Raw genomic sequence first — 22,341 nt, 5'->3', positions numbered from 1 at the left:
AAAAATTACCGTCTGACTTCTAATATCTCAGTGGAGCATTTATCTCCCGGCCATGATAAGTGATCTGCAATATTTTTTTCCTTTCAGATTAAGAAACAAATTCATTTAATTTTCGTTATTGAATATGCTCAGGCCTCCCCCGCTCAGCCTGACTCTCGGGAGTCCCGGACTCTTCTCTCTCCTCCTGGGCTGGCGACTGCTCTCCTTTCTGTGGGGATGGGTGACTCTGTTCCTCAAGGGCTCTCAACTCTGCTTCTGCCCACTGCAGAACGATGGAATGCAGACTGACCAAGGGCAGCAGCCAGGTGGGGAACATCGCGAGCGGTTAGCATGCGGAGCTGCCAGACTGTGCTCAAAACCTTGTCTCATCCCCTGGGTCTGAAGGCCTGCTCTGGAAAACTGGCCATCTCCCAGGCTGTTGGGATGAGGTTTGCTGCCTGGCACAACTGTACCACAGCATCCACTGCACCTTTAGGAGTCAGCTATGGTTTTGCTTCTTGGGAGGATTGAGCGGAAGCTGCCAAGTTGGGACGCCAACTTCCCAGGCAAGCTCAGAGCTCCATGATGCTACACTGAAGGTCACTGTGGAATATTGGCTGCATCAGCTGACCATCGGGTGGTGGGGGTGTCAGCCTAGTTTTCCAGCCCATTGCTCGGTGCCAGATGCTGTGAATATCAGATGTTAACTATGCTGTGTTGTTTTCGTCCAAGATGGGGGTGATGTGCTTTCTTCCTTTTGCACATCCATATTGCTTCCTGTGTAAACTTACTACTCAGAGCTTTAAAATGCTACAAGAGTCATAGAGGATCATGATGCATTCCAGGTGCTACTCTTCTTCCTTGCAGCACCCAGCTCCTCTGTATGTGGCCTTCAAAGTTTAACACTGGGGACCTGGGCTCTGCCTCCATCTTCACTGGCCATGTGATTCTGCCAGTCATCACATCTTTCCTTTTTAGGAACCATTAAAAGGGATGCAGTAACCCTTGCTCCACACATCTGGAAGGGTTATCAGGAAACTCAGATAAAGCAAATTGCATATGAAAATGTATTAAAATGGTGCATGTGCAATAGAAATAGCTGGGCCAGCAAGTATTGACACCATCTCAAGAAACAGCAGAGACAGGGCAACAGGTCACACAGAGCATCTCATGCTGTTCCTCAGTCTGGTAACCAAGGTAGACATCAATTGCTATAGGACTGTGAAGAAGGCGAGTCTCAGACAGTGATGATGGGGAAGTGTTGGTCGCTGGCAATCAGGTTGAAACTGGACACGGCAGACAGGCTAGGAGGGCTAAAGGCCACTGAAACATGCATACCCAAGAGGCACGGGGTGTTTAAGACAGGATTGAGCTGGGCTCTGCATGGAAGATGGCACTAAGGGTTCCCCATCATTGTCATCATTATCCAGGGGGTGTCTAAGGGACTGGTCAATGCCGCTGAGACTGGAGTGACGTGTCCCCATAATGATGACTTCTTTTGACCTCTGTTTCCTCTCCAGGGAGTCTCCGGTGGACTGCAGTGTCAGCAAATGCAACAAGCTGGTGGGCGGAGGCGAAGCCAACCCCATGAACTATAACAGCTACATGGATGAGAAAAATGGCCCCCCTCCTCCCAACATGACCACCAATGAACGGAGAGTCATTGTGCCTGCAGGTACCTTGGGAGCCAGCTGCCTGGCCAATGTCCACATTTTTATTATTCGGGGGCTGTAGTGGAAGGTTGGCCTGTCCCTTGGAACATGAAAACCCAGCACCCTAGGCCTCACCTCAGATGCATCTCTCCTGACTCCGTAGCTACCATCCAAGGCAAAATTTGAAATGTCACCTGAACCCTGGCGTGCAGATTCCAGAAGCCTCATTGTCAAACATAGCACAAGGCAGATTTTCAGAGAGTGACCTGGTACCCCCTGGTCAGAGGCCTCACTCCACCATTCCTTCTTGTAAGGAGTGTAGCTCCAGATGCAATGTCTACCCTTCCCTCGGGCATGCACTTCCTGGCCTCTTCTAGGTTCCACCTTCCCAAAATTACAGCCAGCTCTTTTCAGTTTTAAAATAGAAATAACTATATTTAACAAACAGAACGCCCCCACGTGTGTGCCACAAGTTATGTCATTATGTAGAAATAGCCTCTTCTTCCCTAGGTATTGGTGCTGTTGGTTACAGGAGAAAAAAAACCCATTGTTAAATCTTCTAGTCTATTGGCTGGATCCTGCCTGGGCCAACCCCAGTGTGCTCAGCTGCCGGGCATGGAGGGAATTTGAAAACTGCCACTTTAGAGTGGGTGCCAGGTGGAAGGGCAGAATGCCCACAGTTTGAACAAAGTAAATTGCAGGGCAGAGGCTAAAAACGAATCTTAACCAAAATAACCTCACCAGAGAGGCTGGGTTCCTCCATTTGTAGATGTGTAAATGTACTTGTGTCTTAGAACAACTAGGTGTCTCTGGAGGAAGTTTGAAAGAATTTGTCTTTCTGGTCTGGAAGATGGTTTTGTGATGGGCATGTCCATCTGGTCTTTGGTGTTTGTTCCCATAGGAAGTTGTGTCTGCTCTCCTAGTATGAGAGCCGCATTTCTGAGCTCTGGGCTATATTCCACATGGGAGGGGGTATAGAAGGTACCAGAAATAAAGGTGCATGAGAAAGGGCTCATGGGTATTGTTCTGCAGTTCAGAGACTACAAACTGCCTGGGCTCTATCTTCTTCAAGCATTAGGGGCTAATTGCAGAAAGGGCTTCACCTGTTGTATTCATGTTTGCTTGTTTGGACTGTTTGAGACAGGAATTCACTGTGTAAGCCAGGCAGGACCTTGTGGCAATCTTATGCCTGCCTCTGCCTCCTGAGTTCTGGAACTAAGCACAGGTGTGTACCACCCACTCCTGGCCAGAAAATCTTTATTTAACTAGGTGTCACAGGAGCCAAGTAGAATGCCAATAGCTTTCGCTTCTGTCACATCATCTGATTGGTTTGTCACCACCCTCAGGAGACCTAGCTCAGGTTGGCCTTTTCTACCTTGAGACCATAAAATTCTATTGAAAAAGTCTCTCCACCCCAGAAGGCCAGGCTAGACCTTTGCTATCAAAATTGCCTATTCTAGCCTGAGAAGGAACTCTTGAGGAATGAACCATTAGAGGACTGGAGATTACCTCGGAACCAGGCTATTGTCACCCCGTTGCTTTTGTTGTCATAAGGAAGGGCATATGGAAAGAAGGGGCAGCCAGACTGCTTGGTTGGCTCTCCCCCCTTCAGATAGTGTTAAAATGTTTTCAAGAGGATTGGCAAAGGGTTGGTCTTAAGTGAACTGATTTAACCACAGTAGTAAAAAGTGAAAATGGGATACGTTCGTACTGTGCTGTTTCAAAGCATTTGGCATAATGAACTCATGAGCTGCAGATCTGCTTGGCTATTCTCCCCACTTCCTACATTTGTATGCGTTACCCTTAGACACTTTGGCTTCCTGCAGGTCAGCCTCCTGGACGCAAGGGAAAGGCTCACTTGGGCAAGTCCACAAATCAAGGCAATAAAACATTAGTGAAGCAACCGACTGAATTTATGATGGGATTTTTAAGACAATTATAAATGAGGGCTCTAGTTAATCACCATTTCCACATCGAGATGGGAAGGAACAAGAGCTAAATCGTCCAGGAAATACATTTGGAAGAGTTTAGCACGATCCAGAGTGGGAGATTTATAATTCGTTTTACTGGAGAGGGAGAGAATTAACATCGTGACAGAGCCCCAAGCAAAGAACGGAAATAGTAAAATAAATAAAATGTAGGGCATAACATTGAATGTACAGTCTTAGATTCAAGTAAGTTCCGACAAGTAAGGAACTAGGTGAAGCTCTGGACGAAATAATACATAATCCAAGTCCCTCTGGGACATCTTTAGAATTCTGAGATTCCCGTCTATCCACCACCTTTGCTTGATGGTTTCTGAAAAGTAGAGCATTGGAAACAAAACCAGGAGTTTATCTGATAGACACAAATCCACCCACGAGCAAGAGGGCTGGGGTGGAGGACTTCTGGGTGCTGGAACAAGGCTTTGCAGTTCCAAATGAGTTAAGACAGCTGAGGGGGGTCTCAGGGGAACTGCTTTTCCAGCTGTGTGACACCATTGTAGGCTTCTATAGGAACCCTAGCAGTAGTCACTAAGGCAAAACATCCATACTTCCCTATTCATCTGTAAAATGGGTATAAAAAGACCACCCACAATGGGACAGGTTTATTTTATTTTATTTTATAACCCCAGAGATCATAGCAACTAGCTTCCTCCCCACACCATTGCTGGCCATTTAGAACTGACTCTCCTTAGCCTAGAGCTTTTGCAGCCTCTAGAATGAGAGGAATGTGAGTTGGTTTAATAGGAGCTCACATTGTCCTGCTAAATAAGCATGCTAAATGAAGAAAAGCAGGAGCAGGAACAACCAGCTACCCTGCAATAAAACACCATCTCTTTTCCAGGAAGTCTACTAGGACTCTCTAAGTTCACCCCAGACCTTCAACCCACCGTCCATTGAACTACCAGCACAAACCATTGCTTACATATTACTGACACCTACATGCTCATGCTGACAGATCTCTGTGTGTGTGTGTGTGTATCTGATAGAGACAGAGAGAGACAGAGAGAGACAGAGAGACCTACTCTGTACTCTGTAGCACAGGCTAGCCTCAAATGCACAATCCTCCTGCCTCAGCTTCCTGAGTCCTGGGATTACTTGAATGTGTCAGCATGCCTATGGGAGTCTGTCATTTATAACATATCCCACCTCAGATTGCAAAGGTTGAGAAGATGCTTCAGGAAATGATGGGAAAGAGGGGCTGAGGGAAGGCTGAGTCCTGGGCAGAGGCCTCAGTCCTGTGCTATTTCTGCTCATTCACAGTTAAAGAGGTTTCTGTCTCTAGCACCATTCCTCATCTTTAAGTATTTAAATATCCTAAAAGTGTTTAGGGGTGGTCTGGTAGAAATCTTAACACAGCTGTCCCCCGCCCCAAAGGCAGAAACCCAGATTGGGTTTATGTCAAACACTAACTCCATTGGGTTTTCCAGCTGCCCAGATGGAATCACAGGGAAAGCAGGCTTGTGTACTTTCCCTTCCATAGCATCCAAGGGACAGTGTGCCCTCTTGCATTCATTGCTACAAATAAAAAAAAGATACAAATGGATCACTTTCCCAGAGACATTGGATATTGGGGCTGTGGAGGTGCCAAGCTTTCAATTGCTCTCCAGAAAACCTTAAATACCGTCCCATCATGGTATGTGTTGAGGAAGCTAAGAGCCGTTCTCAGCCCTAAGTTGTTCAGGAGTCATGGAATCAGATAGTGTGTTCTAAGGGGGGGCCAAGTGGAAGGGAAGAGAGAGAAGGTAGAGAGAAAGGAGAGAGGAGAAAGGTGTATAGGAGAGAAAGAAGAGGGGTTTAATGATACATGAAGGGAGGGAAAGGGAAAAAGAAGAGGTAAAAGGAGAAAAGGGGAGAAAGGAGAGATAGCAAACAAGAAAGAGGGAAAGGAAAGAGGGGGTCATGAGGAGAGAGAGGTCATGGGAGTGGCAAAAGGGAAGAGATAGAGCAGGGAGAGTGAAGGGGAGCCTAGGCTGCTGGGCAGGAGCGAATGCTAACAGCTCTCTTTTCTCCTCTTCAGACCCCACACTGTGGACACAGGAGCATGTTCGGCAGTGGCTGGAGTGGGCCATAAAGGAATACGGCTTGACAGAGATTGACACTTCCTTCTTCCAGAACATGGATGGCAAGGAACTGTGTAAGATGAGCAAGGAGGACTTCCTCAGAGCTACCTCCCTCTACAACACGGAAGTGCTGTTGTCCCACCTCAGTTACCTCAGGGAAAGTAAGTACCATGTATTCCCCCAGGGCTTGGGGGCCAGTCTTGCCAGGTCCCCAAGAGTCATACCCTCATACCAGTTACAAGAGACCTATGTCAAGAACAGTTTCTTTAGGACGGGATCCTTGTCAAGCTCACATGGGTTCCTACTAGCCTATAAAAGGAAAATACCTGAAGCAGAAGTGTCAAAGGAAGCAAATAAAAAATGGGAAATTCACAGAGATCTAGGACATGACACCAGATACTAGATAGGCTCTGGAAAGATCTCTTTTCCAGAAGCTTCTGCTACCCAAACTTGCACAGAGATAGACGCTCTGGTTAGAGGTTTCCTAAGAAACTTTTCAGAGTTCTTACAGGAAGTTCTGAACATAGATATGGTATCTAAGATTGTGAGAGCTGATATATTATTCCTCCTATTCTGAATTCGTTCTGATGCTCAACCCTACAGGGCTGCTTTTCCCTACTGCCGAGAAATGACAAGAGTAGCTGGTGGCTCAGGTTTGTTAGGAGGCACTGAAAGCTTTCCTAGACAGAACTGCAAGGAGGGAAAGCTTAGTAAAAAAAAAAAAAAAAAAGCTACCCAATAGGAGGCTCCGTAGTACCAAGCACCACCCATGAAGTCCATGTGAATTTTGATAAATATAGAAAAGGAACACCTTTGGACCTGCTAGTGACTCAGCCTTAACTCTCCAATAAAAAAATCCATGTCAGGTGCTATCCTCAAGTGCTGAAGGTGTGCTCAGTGGTCTGAAAAAATGAAATGAAGCCACAGGAAGGCGGGCATGGGCTCATTCTGCATGAGGGCACCCCCCATATCCAGCCAGGTCAATGAGAAGCTGGGCAGAACAGGATGCACTGTCCTCTCTGAACAGCCTACTTTGCGCGAGGTATTATAAGACTTAAGTTTGAGAAGATTTGATGGTTTTAAGGCCCCTTTGAATTCTGAGATCTTGAACAACACTGTGGGACTGCCTTTTGCCTTTTGTGGGTTCATAGGTTTTGGCTGGTTCACCCACTGCCTTTTGTGGGTTCATAGGCTCTTGATTGGTTCACCTTGTACAGGATCTCCATTGTGAATTTAGTTGCTATCAGTAAAATCCATGGTCTGGGTGAAAGGGAGTTCTGTAGAGAGCAGGGTAACACTCTACTCACATTGGCTAGAAAATTAAAAAAATAAAAAATTTAAACATGCATTTGTAAGTTTCCATGGGTGCGCCTCTGGGCTGGCTATCTTGCCACCTCTCTAAGGCAGCTGGTCATGCTGAAAGAGGATACATTAGCTCCACTGCAATGACCTCATGTCTGAGTTGCTACACCATGAGATCAGTCTAAGAAATAACACTCTAAGAAGGGGCCATTTTCTACCTAGTCTTCCTCGACTTTCAGATGCTTAGCACTTAAGAATGATCTCGGCCTGCAAATGTTTGCTGGAAGCATAAAACAAAAGGATCTTTGAACCAAGTTCTGCCATGACCTACACAGGACAGGAGCGGCAGTAGACCCAGAGTATGAGTGTGGAAAGCAGAGGTCAGGAGCGTAGCACAGTCAAGCCTGACTTCAAGGCTCTCCAACATCACCTATGTAGGAGGCTGAGTGATCCCCAAGGAAGAAGAAATGTCAGAAAACCCCCATTCAGACCATATGACTTCCAGGCCTGGATTTCTGACCAACCCATAAACAGCCCAAGTCTCCATTTTTTCCTTCTGTCACCAAAGAATCTGAGTCACAGACGCTGACATAAAGCATGTATCTGCTGCTCAGAATGTCTAGAAATACTGTTAATCAGTCAGTGTTTCCCATCAAGCCTTGGCAGGCCTGCTAGTGGACAAGGGCAGATAACAGGGCGCTATGGAGGTGTGAGCAGCTATATAGGGAGCAGGGAGCAGAGTTTGGTGTTTGGAGGAGATCGACCAAAACCATAGACTCTCCCCTCTAAGAACACATGTAAACACTATGGAAAATGTCATACAACACACACAAACTTTCCAGAAGAGGGATTATACTAAGGGATTTCCAGTTTTGAAAAGAGGCAGAACACATGTATGTTCGGAAAGCCTTTGAAAGGGCAGGATGAATTTCCACATCTAGAGGGTAGTGATAACAGTTGGAGCCCTATACAAGGAGAGCTTTCCTGCCACCACAATATAAACATAAGCGTTACATGTAGCTTTACACTTTACCTGCCTTTGTTCCAGGAAGTGACCATGCTACCAGCCACCTCCCAGCCTCCCTTGAATCTGAAGATAAATGACACAGACACACAGTTGTTCAATTTCAACTTGCCTTCTTGGCACAATTGATGGGTGCTACTATCCACTGCCTGGAAAATGCTCCCTGGTCTATACTCTCAGCTCCATACCTCCTATCTGCCCTACACTTCAGTGACTAGTTCCATCTAGCCCCTGTCAAACATCTCTGATAGCCTGCCTGTAGTAGGGGCCACAGGCCCCAGCTCCTCCTAAAACCTGACATGCCTTCTGCATCCTCCCCCTCCAACAAACACATGGCAGAAACTCTCCCTCTCCTTTCTCTCATCTCCCTTTTCCTTCAGGGACCTAGAAGTTCCAACTGTACCTTCTGCCCAGCAATTGGCCCATGCCTTTCTTTACTGACAGATCAAGAACTGGCTGGGAAACAGGACCTCAGCATCAGAACCACCCTTACACATAAGATGTACTTAGGATATGAAGTTGAGTGGAAGACTATGTCTGTGGGCCAAAGCAAAAATGACAATGGTTGCATTAAATTTAAATCTTCGTGAAATGTAACAGAGATTATTATAACCTTCTGAGGCACCTGGATTTAAAATGGTCTTTACAGAAATTTGTCTGACTTTTTTTTTTTTAATTATGGTTTCTCCTTTGAGGTTCTAGCCTCTCAGACCCTGGTTATTGGGTACTACTTGGCTGTATAGACCCTGTAGGTGTCCACTGGTCATTGTCAGTTCTGTGGTGGCTGAAAACTTTTTCCTGATGCCTGACACATCTTCAAGCCCTCTCTGATTTTTGTCAGACTGAACTGAATTGCATGGGCTGTTTCATTTGAAGAGAGAAGCCAGGACTTGGCTGCAAGGTTGGGGCCAGAGAAACAAGTGTGGCTTCTCAGCATCATTGTGTTGGGTTTTTATTGGGGAGCAGCCAGGGCCAAATGTTTCCATTTTTGAGACGGAGGGAAAAGAACTGAGACTCTCAACACAGATGTAGTAAGGACACAGAGTTGAGTAAAAGGTGGTCAGTACAGGAAAACTGGGGACTACAGCCAGAGTGTGGATTGTTGGAAGTCAAAACTTCCAACAAGATGGCTCAATGGGAGAAGATACCTACATCCTACTATGTCTGACAATCATAGTTCAATTGTTGGACCCATATGATTAGAAGGACAAAACCAGCTCCCATGAGACGGCTTCCACATATACACTAAAGCATACAAGTACACACACACACACACACACACACACACACACACACAATGTAAAAATTGGCACTTCTCTAATCTCTCATTTCTAAAAGTTTTTCTTTTCTTTTTAAGATTCTTTGTAGGCTACTACATTCTGGCATCAAATTTACTTTCACAAGAGACAGCTGACTATTCTTGTTGTCTGGGAAGAAAGTTATACTTTAGGTTTTCAATGCTTAATCATCAGGTAAAGAGGAATTGTCGATGATAAGGAAGAAATCACAATGTTCTGAACCCTCTATACCTGCCAGATTGATGTGCCCTGACTAGAGGTACTGGCCTTCACATCTGGCCTTTCAGCTGTTCCAGATAAGATACCTGTGTAGTATTAGGAGGAAGATGGAGGGGCTGGGACTGACTGGGGTACCTGCAGTTATTGGAGTCCAACTGACATGTCTGAGGGAACAAGGTTCAGGCAGACACCAGCCCAGGTGTTATCCACTTCCTATAGACAGAACACCCCCTTGTGAACATCATGGACAAAACTCTATGATCCCTGATTCATGACCAAAACAACTGAGGCTGGCTAGCTTCAGGAGTCCATCCAAAGGTATCTGGCAAGTGCAAAGTACCTGTCCTCACCTCTGATTCTTGGACCACTGAAGCTTTCAGTCCAAGCTAAGGTCACTGCTGCAGAGGACCTGCCAACTGTGATACAGGATGCTTGACTATGCCTGAATTAAGATGCTGACACAGGCAGACCACACCCCATTTGTCTTCCTTCTCATGTCCAAGGCTAATCGCATCTCCAGCCTCCAACTTGAGGCCAAACCACTGTCCCCACAAAGCTTTCCACTTGATTGTACCCTCGGATACAATCTTTCCAAAACTTCTCTGCGACCTGCAGGAATGAAACCAATCAATCCAAACCCAACCTCTCACTCACCCTGACCTCTTCCCGAAACTCTGGGTGTGATTGGCAGCTCTGCCAGGATCTTTCAGACACACCCACTGGACAGAGACACACCTGAGAATGTGCTAAGTAAGATCAGTCTCTTCTGAGGCCAAGATCAATGAGGCAGGACTGTCTCCAACTGACAGTTCAGCCACAGGGCCACTGGGGGGAGTTTGGGGATGTCTGGGAGCCCAAAAGCTTCTGGGCTGAATGGTCTGAAACAGAAGAAAAGGGAATTTGTTGTTGTCCCTCTTCGGTTTCAAAGGAAGTGGGCGGAATGTCCATCTGGGTCTGACCTGGGAAACATACTAAGAACCCACATTCTTAGACAGCGGCATTCCCAGAGGATGAAATATGTCAAACGGCAGGGACGCTTCAGAAAAGGTATCCATCTTGATTCCCATTTTTAATTTAAACTTAATGAAAACCACATTTTTGCATTCTGTGGTATGCCCACCTGCAACCTCGGACGGTCGGGCAAAGGTGATGGCCCAGTCATTAAGCCGAGGAAGTGTTAAACTTTCCATCTGGAGCTGAACAGGAAAGGAGGGCAGGGTTCCAATAAGATAAAGTGCCCAGTGGCCTCAGACTCAGTAGTCAGCTGGCCCGTTGTTTGGTGCACAGAGCCTCACTTCCCTCCCCAGTGTGCATTCAGGGCTAGTATAAGCTAGGAATTGACCCACTAGCTGGGGTTAGGTTGGGGTAGATGCTGCTGGGCTCTATAAGGTGAGGGAGCCGAAGACAAAGGCTCGGGCACCGGGTTCGTTATCTACACTGCTCCAGGTGTCCTGTATGAAAAGCAAGTTAGAGAGACTGCAGATCTGAAGGAAGCTCGGGGCTTCCCATCTGCAGAGCCCCACCCTATCTTCTAGCTCCTTTCAGATCCAGAAATCCAGCTTAGAATGGACTCAGAGCAGAAAATAACCTTGCTGAGCTGAGAATGTAACTCAGTTGGTAGAGCACTTGCCTAACACGCAGGACACTCTGGATTTGATCCTGTACACCCTAGAAACTGGATGTGTGCCTGTAATATCTAGCACTTGGGAGGAGGAAGCATGTGTACCAGACATTTGCAATTTCTTCTGGGCTATGTAATGACTGTTAAGCCAGCCTGTGATACATGAGAATCTCTCTCAATAAAGGAAAAGGAAGAGGAGAGGAGGGAAAAGAAGAGGAGGAGGAAAAGGAGAAAACAATGTAATCTTGTCCTCAAGATCTTATCTTGGAAGACCGGGTCATTGCTAGCAGCTAATTTTAGAGCAAGATGTGTCTCAAATCAACAGACATATATGTGCACATGAATGTATCCCATCACACACACACACACACACACACACACACACACCCATAACTGAGTGGACAACACTTTAAATGAAGGTATAATACACAGGAGTTATGAAATCACAATGTACAGCAAGTTACCCTGACACTTGTTCTTGCCTTCCTTGCCTTCCAGCACCATTTCCTTTTCTCCCTCCCTCCCTTCCTCCCTTCCTCCCTTCTTCCCTCCCTCCCTCCCTTCTTCCTTACCTCCCCCCTCATCCTTCTCCCCTTCTGCCTTTACTACCCCCCTTACTATTTCTTTTTTATTTTGTTGTTTATAATTTCTAAGACAACCTCACTATGAATCCCCGGCTATTGGGACTTTCAGCGATCCTCTTGCCTTAGTCTCTGGAGTGCTGGAAATCATGCACACATTCTTACCCATCTCGGCTGTACTGATTAAACCTGAAGGATGCTTCTGCTTCTGAACCAGGGACAGGTCTTACAGAGCAGCCAGTCAGTTCATTTTTGTCTCTTGGCCCTCCCTGGCTGAGTGAGCCTTGACTTCTCTAAAGGTTGACTGCTGTCAGCTGGGGTTAGAGGGGAGCACAGGCTTTGGGTGGCTTCCTGAGGGGTTCAGTAAGAGAGAGTGTGTCTGGGAGGATGGGGAGATGGCTTAGTCAAGAAAGCACCAGGAAGAAGCTGAGTCTGATCCCCAGAACCCATGTGAAAAGTCCAGTTGTTACACTTGTCCCAGTTGTCCCAGCCCTGCGGAAGTGGAGACAGGTGGATCCCCGAAGCTTGCTGGCCAGCCAGCCTCACCTGTCAGCCGACTCAGGTCCCAGCAAGAGACTGTACAAAAAATAAGCAACCAAACAAACAAACAAACAAAAAACCAAGATGAGCAGATCCTGAGAAAGGGCACCTACTCCTGTGTGTATAGAAGTACACACAGGTGTGTGCGTGTGTGTGTGTGTGTGTGTGTGTGTGTGTGTGTGTGTGTGTACGCGCGCGCGTGTCTATGCACAAATATGGTTCATGAGTGCTGCCCCATCTAGCCATTGATTGTGGCCCTTGCTGTCAGGAAACTCCTCAGAGTCAACAGCAATAGAATTGCTTAGGTCAGCTACTCAGGGCACAAAGAAGAAACTCAAAACCTCCTGGGGGAGACCAGACTCCAGGAAGGACTTCCCTGTAACAGGGCAAAGTTACCTTATTTTATTTGTTTGTTTATTTATTTTTAAGTACACAAGGAGCACCTTCAGTAGCCTAAGGACCTAGTTTTTTGTTTTTGTTTTTTTTAAAAAAAAACAGTGAAAAGAAAACTTGCCCCTCTGGGAAGAAACAACCCCCACCCCCATGTAAGTTGCCCCTCCCCTTTGAAACTTGAACTAAGACAGTCTTGGGGCAAAATAGCTCCCCTAGGTTACCATGAAATATGTATTTCATGCAGGCTTTGGGGAGGTCAAGAGACCCTTTCTCTTGGCATTCTGGGAGTTTCCTGTGACTTCATGTGTACCCAGAGAGGAACTATGACCATGGGGGGAAATTTAATAAATGGGGTTTATCTGAGCTCCGTCTCTGTCTAACTTTGTACTAATGACTGGGGTATTTGCTGCTTGGAGACCATTATTTTTCTTTATTTGCTCTAGCAGCGAGGTTCTGCCTGAGGGAGAAAATGCCTGGGACTGAGGCACAGACATTCTTGCTCTTACCCCTGAGAGGTTTGGGGTATTCTCTTGGAACGTTCGATTCCATTTCTGAAGCTCTGTCCAGTCACGGAGGATTATTTCTCATTGCGGCAGAACCCATTCCTTGCTGGCATTCCAGCCAGCAAGGCCAGTGCTCGCAAGCTCTGTATAAAGGGTTTCCATTCTGTGTAACTGAAAGCAGTCATGTTAAGTGCTAGCCTCTGCTGAACATTTAAAACAAGCCAGGGTTTGTGCAGCGCACCTTCTGAGCTTGGTTTCATTGAAGCCACATTTTGTAGATGTTACTTTTCACCCAGTACAGAAGAAGGAGATGTGACCAGGGGAGCTATACCCAAATGAACTTGTTACTTTGAAGTATGATAGCTTAGACTAAGATGAATTTATCACTTCGTCACTGATATTCTTGGAAGATGAAATGTTGAGTGTAGGTGGCTGTGTCCCTTAGAAAATGTAATCTACATATCTGAACTTTGGCCTGTATCAGTCTCTAAATGGTACCTATCACCTCCTGGTTTTCATCTAGGAACTACTGGGAACTAGAAAAGATAGGTTCCCAAGCCAAAAGTCTTACGTCCCAGGAAGTGTCTTTGACTGCCCTAGTAAGACCCATATTTTTGCTAGATACTCAACCAGAGAACCCATAGCTAAGAGGGGCACCGCTTGACTGGAGCCCCTCCTTGACTGGAGGCCAAGCAGAGGAATGACTGACAAGCCATTCCCAGCCTGGCTTTCGGTCAGTTCCCTTGGCCACATACCCCAGGGAGCAGAGTTGTATTTAGAAAGACTTTTGTAGCCTCAGACACATGTGTTAAACTCATGGTGTCCTTTGTAAAAGCAGATCCCAACCCTAGTTTTGAAGGCTTTTAAAAATGTCCCCAGGAGAATCATGAGAAGAATCCTAAAAATGCTTCCAATTTACAAAGTAAACTCTTGGGATCACTTTAAACAAAAGGACAAATCTAGTGTGGGGGGAGGGGAAGGGACATATGCTTCGCATGCAATAGCAACAGAAAAACAATTATCCATTCCAAGTAGCCTCACTGGAGCCTGGTACTGAGGTATTTCCATCAAAGTTTCTGTTTAGAAGACCATACATCAGTGTGGTGAGATCTGCTGTTCTAGACACTGAGGAAAAGTCTCTGTTATAGTAGCAACATCCCAGAGGTGAGGTCCCACAATCCATGGCCCACTCAGGGATCAGCAGCCTCCCACTCTGGCCCCATTTCTAAAGTTTCCCCTACTTGTTAATTCTAACGTACCGGGAACCCTGGGTTTGTCAGGCCTTTGGAGAACATTCTAGATCTAGACTACAGAAGCATGGCGTTTCTATTTTCACTTTCATTTCAGGTTCACTGCTGGCCTATAATACAACCTCCCACACAGACCAGTCATCAAGGCTGAATGTCAAGGAAGGTAAGTCTGTCCCCTCATGAGCCCAGGTTCCCTCTACACTCACCAAGGCACAAGCCCATCCTTCTCAAACAGGCGGGAGGTGCCATGTCTGGACACCAGTTCCTTAATCAGGAAACTATTTTTCAATACACAAGATGAAAAAAATGTTTTTTCTAAAAAACATGTTCTCATGTTTTTCTTCCTTTTGCCACTAGTTTCAAAACTACAAGGAGGCTTTTTGAAACATCTCATAAAAACATCACAAGAATATGAATTAAAGTCACCACCACCCAGAGAAAGGGGACAGCCCTTAGAGAACAATGAGACAGCTAATTTTCCAAACTGACACTTGGAGGTGCTCCCGGTGACAATAACAGAAATGTGTGTCTACCTTATAAAGTTTTGTTTGCAGGGGTTTTCTTCTGGAAAAAAAATCAGCATTGTCAATTCACTTTTAAAAGTTGTGGTCTGAGGATTTGGTCTGGGATAGGTTGGCCTGGTCTAGTTTGGGTTGATTTAGTCAAACAATTGGTTTGATATCATTTGGTTTTTATCAGCAAGAAAGAAAACTGTCTCAAAGGATGGGTTTAGTGAGCAACACAGTGACTTCTCAGCATCTCCACTGGCAGAGTCTGAAGTTCAAGTTTGTTGGTGGAGTGCTTGCACAGTATGTATGAGGCCCTGGGCTTGATCATACAACACACACACACACACACACATACACATACACACATGCTCACACACTCACACACAATACACATATATACACACATACATACACACATATACATGCACAAACACACACGTACACACATACATACACATTCACAAATATACACATACACTCACAAACACATACACACACATACACAAGCATACACATATACACAAACTCACACACACACACACACACACACACACATGAGCGCGCACACACACACACACACAAACACACACACAAAATCACCCAACCTAGTCTTGTTTTGGCCACTGATTCCCCAAATCAGATGCATGATTTGTGTGTGTGTGTGTGTGTGTGTGTGTGTGTGTGTGTGTGTGTGTGAGTGTGTGTCTGTGTGTGTAGAGAGAGACAGACAGACAGACAGAGAGAGAGAGAGAGAGAGAGATTGAAGCTCTGCCTACTCATTCTACAGTCTGATGCCCTCCTGTCCCATCATGTGACACAGCTGTAGCAGAGAATATTTACTTCCATGACGAATGCAGAGGTCCAGCCACTTCGCTTTACCATGTCCTGGTCCCAGTCCTCAGACTCATGCCGGGTGCAGGGTTCTTCCAGGGAGGGTCAAGCACTGACTCTAAAGCAATCATCTTCTGAGAAGATGGCTGACAAAGGAGCCAGGGCTTGCAGGTTTGGAAAGAAACAAATGAACCCTTAAAGAGGAGAAAGAGGAGAGGAGGGAAGAGAAAGGAAAGAAGGATGGGCAAGAAGAAGGGAAGATAGGTTTTGAACTACTGAATTAGGATTTAGTGTACAGCATACCTGTACCCTCAGAATAAAGCAATGAGACTGGGGAGACAGAACTAATGGGCTATCTGCTCTGCTCCTGTAATGGTTTAGATACTGCTTTAGGTTGAGAAACCAGTCTGCATTGAAATGAGTCACTAACCAACTCCTCCTTCCCGCTGAGGGGTCCAGTGCAGCCCTGGCCCCTCTGCTCTACCTGCCAGGCTGAGCCCCTCCTCCGCTGGCCCTTTTGTGTTGAGAGTGCATTTGTCTCTCTGCTGCCTCATTCAGGCTGCTTGCAGGAGCCGCCAGCTCCTACTGGGTAGCAACCCTCTTCTGAAATGAATTGACTGAAGCATCCCAGGCGAACGCACCGGCTGCCCCCATTCAGGTGGTGAGGGGCATTTATCTCCCAGCCTCGGCCCTGGCCTCTAGAGACGATTAAGCCAGAGCTTTGCAGGTGCATCTTTTGTTCCCAGTAAAACTCTCCACTTAAAGCGACTGCCTTCCCCCTTTTGAGGAAGTCTGGCTGAAGGAGCCAGCCTGCCACAAAATAAAGTACATTAGCAATACAAAGCTAACACACTCCTCCCCCCTTTCACCCTCTTCCCACCTCTTCGCCTCTCTTCTTCCCTAATAGCTATCTTTATTTTTTTTAATATTAAATGGAAAAAGAACTAGAAGACATCAATGCCACCTTGACTATGTCTCTGAATAAGAGGCAAACACAGTACTCAAATCAGGGCTGGGTGTGTGCCTACGGGTGCCTTTGCTCCCTGCTTTGCAGAGGGCAGGTGCTGGCTGGCATCAGGCACAAATGGAAGGAGCTGAGGAGATGAGGTCTGTTAATGTGTATCTTCCTGGTACTTATCGGCTAGAGTGCTGTTTTAGTTCAGAACAGCATGCTCGTCCTTTCTAGCCTGCCTACCTCCTTGAGAACTGACTGAAGCTATCTAAGGGCTATTTGTATGTAGAACATGAAACATTTCAAAACTCAATTTCCACAGATCTTTAAATGTGTTGAGTCTCGGTTGAGCCCCGTTGGAACCATTGAACATTTTCTATCTTTAGTTGTCAAATCTAATGTACTTAACCAAGACAGTAGTTATTGGCAACCACTTCCATAGCTGCCTCGGCTGTCAGTTTCAGGGTTTTGGGCACATACTTTGCTTTGAAGCTTTGCACCATTCTGTGAATCAGCTTTTTTTTCCCCTTTTTTTTAGCTTCATTTTTTTTTTAATTGAACAACTTTATTTTAAAAAACAAAGATAAATGTACAGATTTTTAAGCATTTTTGCATAGAAGTATACTAATACATTTTTGCCAGTACTTGATTTTTTTAAAAGTTTGATAGTGTGGATTAAGATCTTACTAGTTACAATGAGCATAAAGTACATGTAAAACAAGATGTAACCTGGAAATAGTCAAAGTATTCTTGGTGTGTAAAGATTAAGCATAATGGTTTTTCATTTTCTTCTTTTCTTTCTTCTTCTTTTTTTTTTTTTTTTTTTTTTTTTTTTTTTTTTTTTTGGCCTTTGTTTTTTCTTGAACTTCATATAGTCTGTGAGTTGTGTCTGGGGTGTTCAGAACTTTCTGGGGTTAGTATCCAATTATCAGTGACTGCATATTATGTCTATTCTTTTGTGACTGGGTTACCTCACTCAAGATGATATTCTCTAGATGCATCCATTTTCTTAAGAATTTCATAAAGTCATTGTTTCTGATAGCTGAGTAGTACTCCATTGTGTAAATATACCACAATTTTTGTATCCATTCATCTACTGAAGGACATCTGGGTTCTTTCCAGCTTCTGGCTATTATAAATAGAGCTGCTATGAACATTGTGGTGCATGTGTCTTTGTTGTATGTTGGAGCTTCTCTGGGGTATATGCCCAGAAGTGGAATAACTGGGTCTTCAGGTAGTACTATGTCCAATTTTCTGAGGAATCGCCAGACTGATTTCCAGAGTGGTTGTATCAGTTTACAAACCCACCAACAGTGGAGAAATGTTCCTCTTTCTCCACATCCTTGCCAGCATTTGCTGTCATCTGAATTTTTGATCTTAGCCATTCTGGTTGGTGTGAGGTAGAATCTCAGGGTTGTTTTGATTTGCATTTCCCTGATTGCTAATGATGTCTAGCACTTCCTTAGATGCTTCTCAGCCATTCGATATTCCTCAATTGAGAACTTTTTGTTTAGCTCTGTACCCCATTTTTAATAGGGTTGTTTGATTCTCTAGTGTCTAACTTCTTGAGTTCTTTGTATACCTTGGATATTAGGCCTCTATCTGATGTGGGGTTGGTAAAGATCTTTTCCCAATCTGTTGGCTGCCATTTTGTTTTCTTGACAGTGTCCTTAGCCTTACAGAAATTTGCAATCTCATTAAGTCCCATTTGTTGATATTTGACCTTAGAGCATGAGCCATTGGTGTTCTGTTCAAGAAATTTTCTCCTGTGCCTATGTGTTCTAAAGTTTCCCTACTTTCTCTTCTAATAGTTTCAGTGTACCTAGTTTAATGGGGAGATCTTTGATCCGCTTGCACTTGAACTTTGTACAAGGAGATAAGAAAGGGTCTATTTTCATTCTTCTGCATGCGGAGTGACAGTTGGACCAACACCATTTGTTGAAGAGGCTGTTCTTTCTCCATGGAATATTTACAGCTCCTTTGTCAAAAATCAAGTGACCATATATGTGTGTGTGTGTGTGTGTGTGTGTGTGTGTGTGTGTGTGTGTGTGAGGGCTCATTTCTGGATCTTCTATTGTAGTGAATCAGCTTTTATGGTTCCATTTTGTTCAGAGAGGTGGGACAACATGAAAGTGACCCCTGCGTGGTTTGTAGCCCCTCAGAGGATAGTAAGGAAAGGTCCCCTTCCACTAAAGCCACTGTCATAAGAGAGATGGTTGTTACCAGAGTCTGGGAAGGGTATGAGTGGACCGGTTAGAGAGAATGAAGGGCCACTGGGACCGGGAGCAGTTGGAACAACTTCTAATGCAGAGGACAAAAACTATGATTGACATCAGTCAATCAATATTTTGATAGAAAATTTGATAGAAATAGAAATTCCTATTTCTAATAAGAAGAGTTTGAATATTACCAATAAAATGATTATATGTGTGTGTATGAGTTGGAGGGTGTGTGCATGTGTGCGGGAGGACGTGCACACACGTACCTGCATGTGGAGGCTGTCCCGAGGTTGCTCTCCACTGAACCTGAAACTCATCCGATCAGCTATGTTGGCTGTCCAGCGAGTTCCAGAATTCCTCCTACCTTTGCCTTCTCAGCTTTGGGGTTAGAGACCCGTATTGTAACAGATGTATGGCTTTTAACGGCTGCCAGGGATCCAAATCTGGATTTTCATGCTTGGTCCACAGGCACTTTTCCAGCTGAACAATCTCTCCTGCCACAGTAATTACATTAGTGAACTGATGGACACGCAGGTGTCTTTGACTTGACTGTGACTTCACTCTGGGTTCCCAAAGTATTCACAGTCACTATATATTTGAAAGACTTAAAATTACGAATGATTTAATGGACCTCCTCAAAAACACAATCTTTCTCCTCTAGCTATCTTTTTCCTAAATGTAATTTGGAGCAGAAATTTGAATGTTTGCAACATTTTTCTCTGTCTCTGTAGTTTTTCACTGCTGCCTCCAGCTGCATCTCTGTTTCCTTTCCAGAACCAAATTCATACACAGCCTCTACTAGGTCATAGCCCTTGGTCTTAACTGCACAGAGAGCCTCTTGTGCTCTTTGTGAAACAATCATGTCCAAGGACAAGTCCTCTATGACTCCTCTCTCTGGAGCAACCTGGAGCCCTGGAGCTCACCAGATAGAACTAGGAGCTGGCTGCCAGAGCCTGCTGGCAGAGAGGAACACTTTGTGTTGACTGGAGGCAGAGAGATTGCCGAAGATGAAGCCGGGACCCAATTCACTGCCTCTGAGTATGCCGAGTGCCACTAACTATACACTTGAAAGTGGTTAAAATGGTGAATTTTATTTTTTAAAAATTTTTTAAATGCATAAATAACAACAAATACTGATGCTAAGACCCAGACAGAATGGTTTAATTCTAAATCTTTACTGGGTACCTACAGGGACTTGGGAATTTCTTTCTTAAGTTCTAGCCTGGCAATCCCTGCTTTATAGTTCTGAAGGGAAGTAAATGACATATCTCAGGGCCACTCCAAGTCTTTCTGGCTTCTGATCTTGCTTGTCCCCAGATCATCCTAGACAAAGACCTGTGGATACACTGATTGTAAGCATGGGTGGGTGAGAGCTCTCTCACTGTTGATATCACACCAGAAAAGGGCACTGGATCGTCACAGATGGTTGTGAGCCACCATGTGGCTGCTGGGACTTGAACTCAGAACCTCTGGAAGAGTAGTCAGTGCTCTTAACCACTGAGCCATCTCTCCAGGCTCACACAAGCATTCTAGAACCAAGATTGACCCTACTCTCTTCTTTCCTGTCGTATACCCTGCAATCCAGAGCGTGACTGCAGACCCTGGGTTGTGGATCCAAGGTCCCAGCTTCCCTTTGGTTTTCTGGGCAGCTCCTGCCACAAGACCCTCTGCAATGTGCCTATTGGCCTCACAACAGGGGATAGTAAGCAGCTATCTCCCGAGCTCCTCTGCTTGTCCGACACCCTCATTTCCTTAGCCCTCATCCTGCATCTGCCTAAATATCTCTAACTCTCCAAAAGGCAGAGGATATTGAGCTCCTTGTTTACTAACTTCTGGACCTCCTAGCTGCCAAGGCCTGGAGGAGCTCTGAGCTTCTAGCCCTCACCTATAGAGCTGTTGAGACTCGATGCTGAATGTGAAAACTGAAAATCACTGCCTTAGCTACCAAGGGCCGATGGCCTGTAGACACTCTACCACTGGCAGTTACCTTGACTGATGGATAAAAAGTCTGTCTCCTTACTTGCCAGGGATTGAGAAGAGAGGGACGAAATCACCTCAGTGTCACATATACTGAGTGCCCAACTGTCATTTATAGATCATGCTTAAGAGAGCTTCTCCTCCCAAGAATTCCAAGGACAAGCGCCAAGCAAGGAATAGCCATCCTTCTTCTGCAGTATGTATTACTAACAAATAATTTTACATCCATCACCCATTATTCACACACCATCACTATGAGGTTGTAGGTCTGCCACCTTCTTGTCCCCATTCCTTGGTTAAGGAAAGTATGACCAAGTGTTCTCAGTGTTCCTTAGATGATACCTGTTTTGGGGGGCAGAATAAGACTCTAACCTGCATAGGTTTTGCTTCGCTCCCCTGGAAGGGGATGAGCTTCTCACATTTTAATCTCAGCATCTTATATATTCATTAATGAATGTTTTCAACTCACCTGTATAATAACTCAGTGTTACACTGATAAAGCTACAGTGTGATTTGGGGCAAGGGTTTGATTTTTCTATCTCGGTATATCATTTGTGTGGCTGTCACAATACCCGACGGAGACAACTCGACAGGGAAAGATAGAAACATTGTGGTTTCAGAGAGGCTGCAGTTCATCTAGGTGGAGAAAGTATGAGAGAGGGAGTGTGTGACGGAGATGAGGACATATGGCAGTGGGCGTGCCCATGGTGGCAGACCAAGATTCAAGGGTTAAGCTATAGCCTTTGTTACTCGCCTACCCCTAATCACTTCCTCCAAACAGTCTCTCTCTCCTAAAGTTTCTATGAAATTGTACCACCCACTGGGCAGCGAGCATCCAAACCTCGAGCCTGTGGGAGACGTTTCCGATTAAGCCACGAAACTCCACTTCATCATGTATAAAATGAGAATAATTGTCATGCCCTAGTAAATCAGCATAATGTCTGACATGCCAAAAATGCTTGATAAATTAGATTCATAACAGCACATTATTATGATTTATGACCAAAATTATAATAGCAATTAACATTATTGTCGGGGAAATATTCCAATATATTTGAGGGTTACCAGAGGCTAAGCGTGTGAAGAGATTGTGCTCTAACGGATGGTACAGCATTGTGCAGGATGCTTCACTAGAGCTGAGAATCCAAGCTGCTCAAAAACTTCTTAGGGGGAGACCCCATAGGAAATGTCAAGAAACACCATAAAAATCACATTCATAAAATCACTTGTCATAATCTCAAGGGTGAGGAAGAAAGTGAAAGTTCAAAAGATGGAGAGCTGAAAATATCTACTAAATACCTTTCATATGACAATTTTTTTTTTAATTCAGAGGCCACAAAGTGTGTGGGCCCAGCCAAAGTCACATTAACCTGAAAAAATTCCAAGACTAGAAACACTTCGGACCACAAGCATTTTATATAAGAGAGATTCAACCCATATAGAATT

At 45.1% G+C, this 22,341-nt stretch overlaps 1 protein-coding gene across 1 annotated transcript in view; it reads left to right on the top strand.

Moving 5' to 3' along the window:
- The window catches only part of FLI1 (Fli-1 proto-oncogene, ETS transcription factor), a 114,282-nt gene that overhangs the window by 69,544 nt on the left and 22,397 nt on the right, over positions 1–22,341 (top strand). The window contains exons 3-5 of the mRNA XM_080929672.1: positions 1,500–1,654; positions 5,634–5,837; positions 14,505–14,570. Of these exons, the coding sequence (XP_080785798.1) occupies positions 1,500–1,654; positions 5,634–5,837; positions 14,505–14,570 (425 nt within the window). The remainder of the gene's footprint in view (positions 1–1,499; positions 1,655–5,633; positions 5,838–14,504; positions 14,571–22,341) is intronic.

Source organism: Micromys minutus (assembly GCF_963924665.1).
Source record: "Micromys minutus genome assembly, chromosome: 16".
NCBI classification, from domain to species: Eukaryota; Metazoa; Chordata; class Mammalia; order Rodentia; family Muridae; genus Micromys; species Micromys minutus.
Note: the sequence above shows the minus strand (reverse complement) of the source record. Positions and strands in the feature narration are given on the sequence as shown.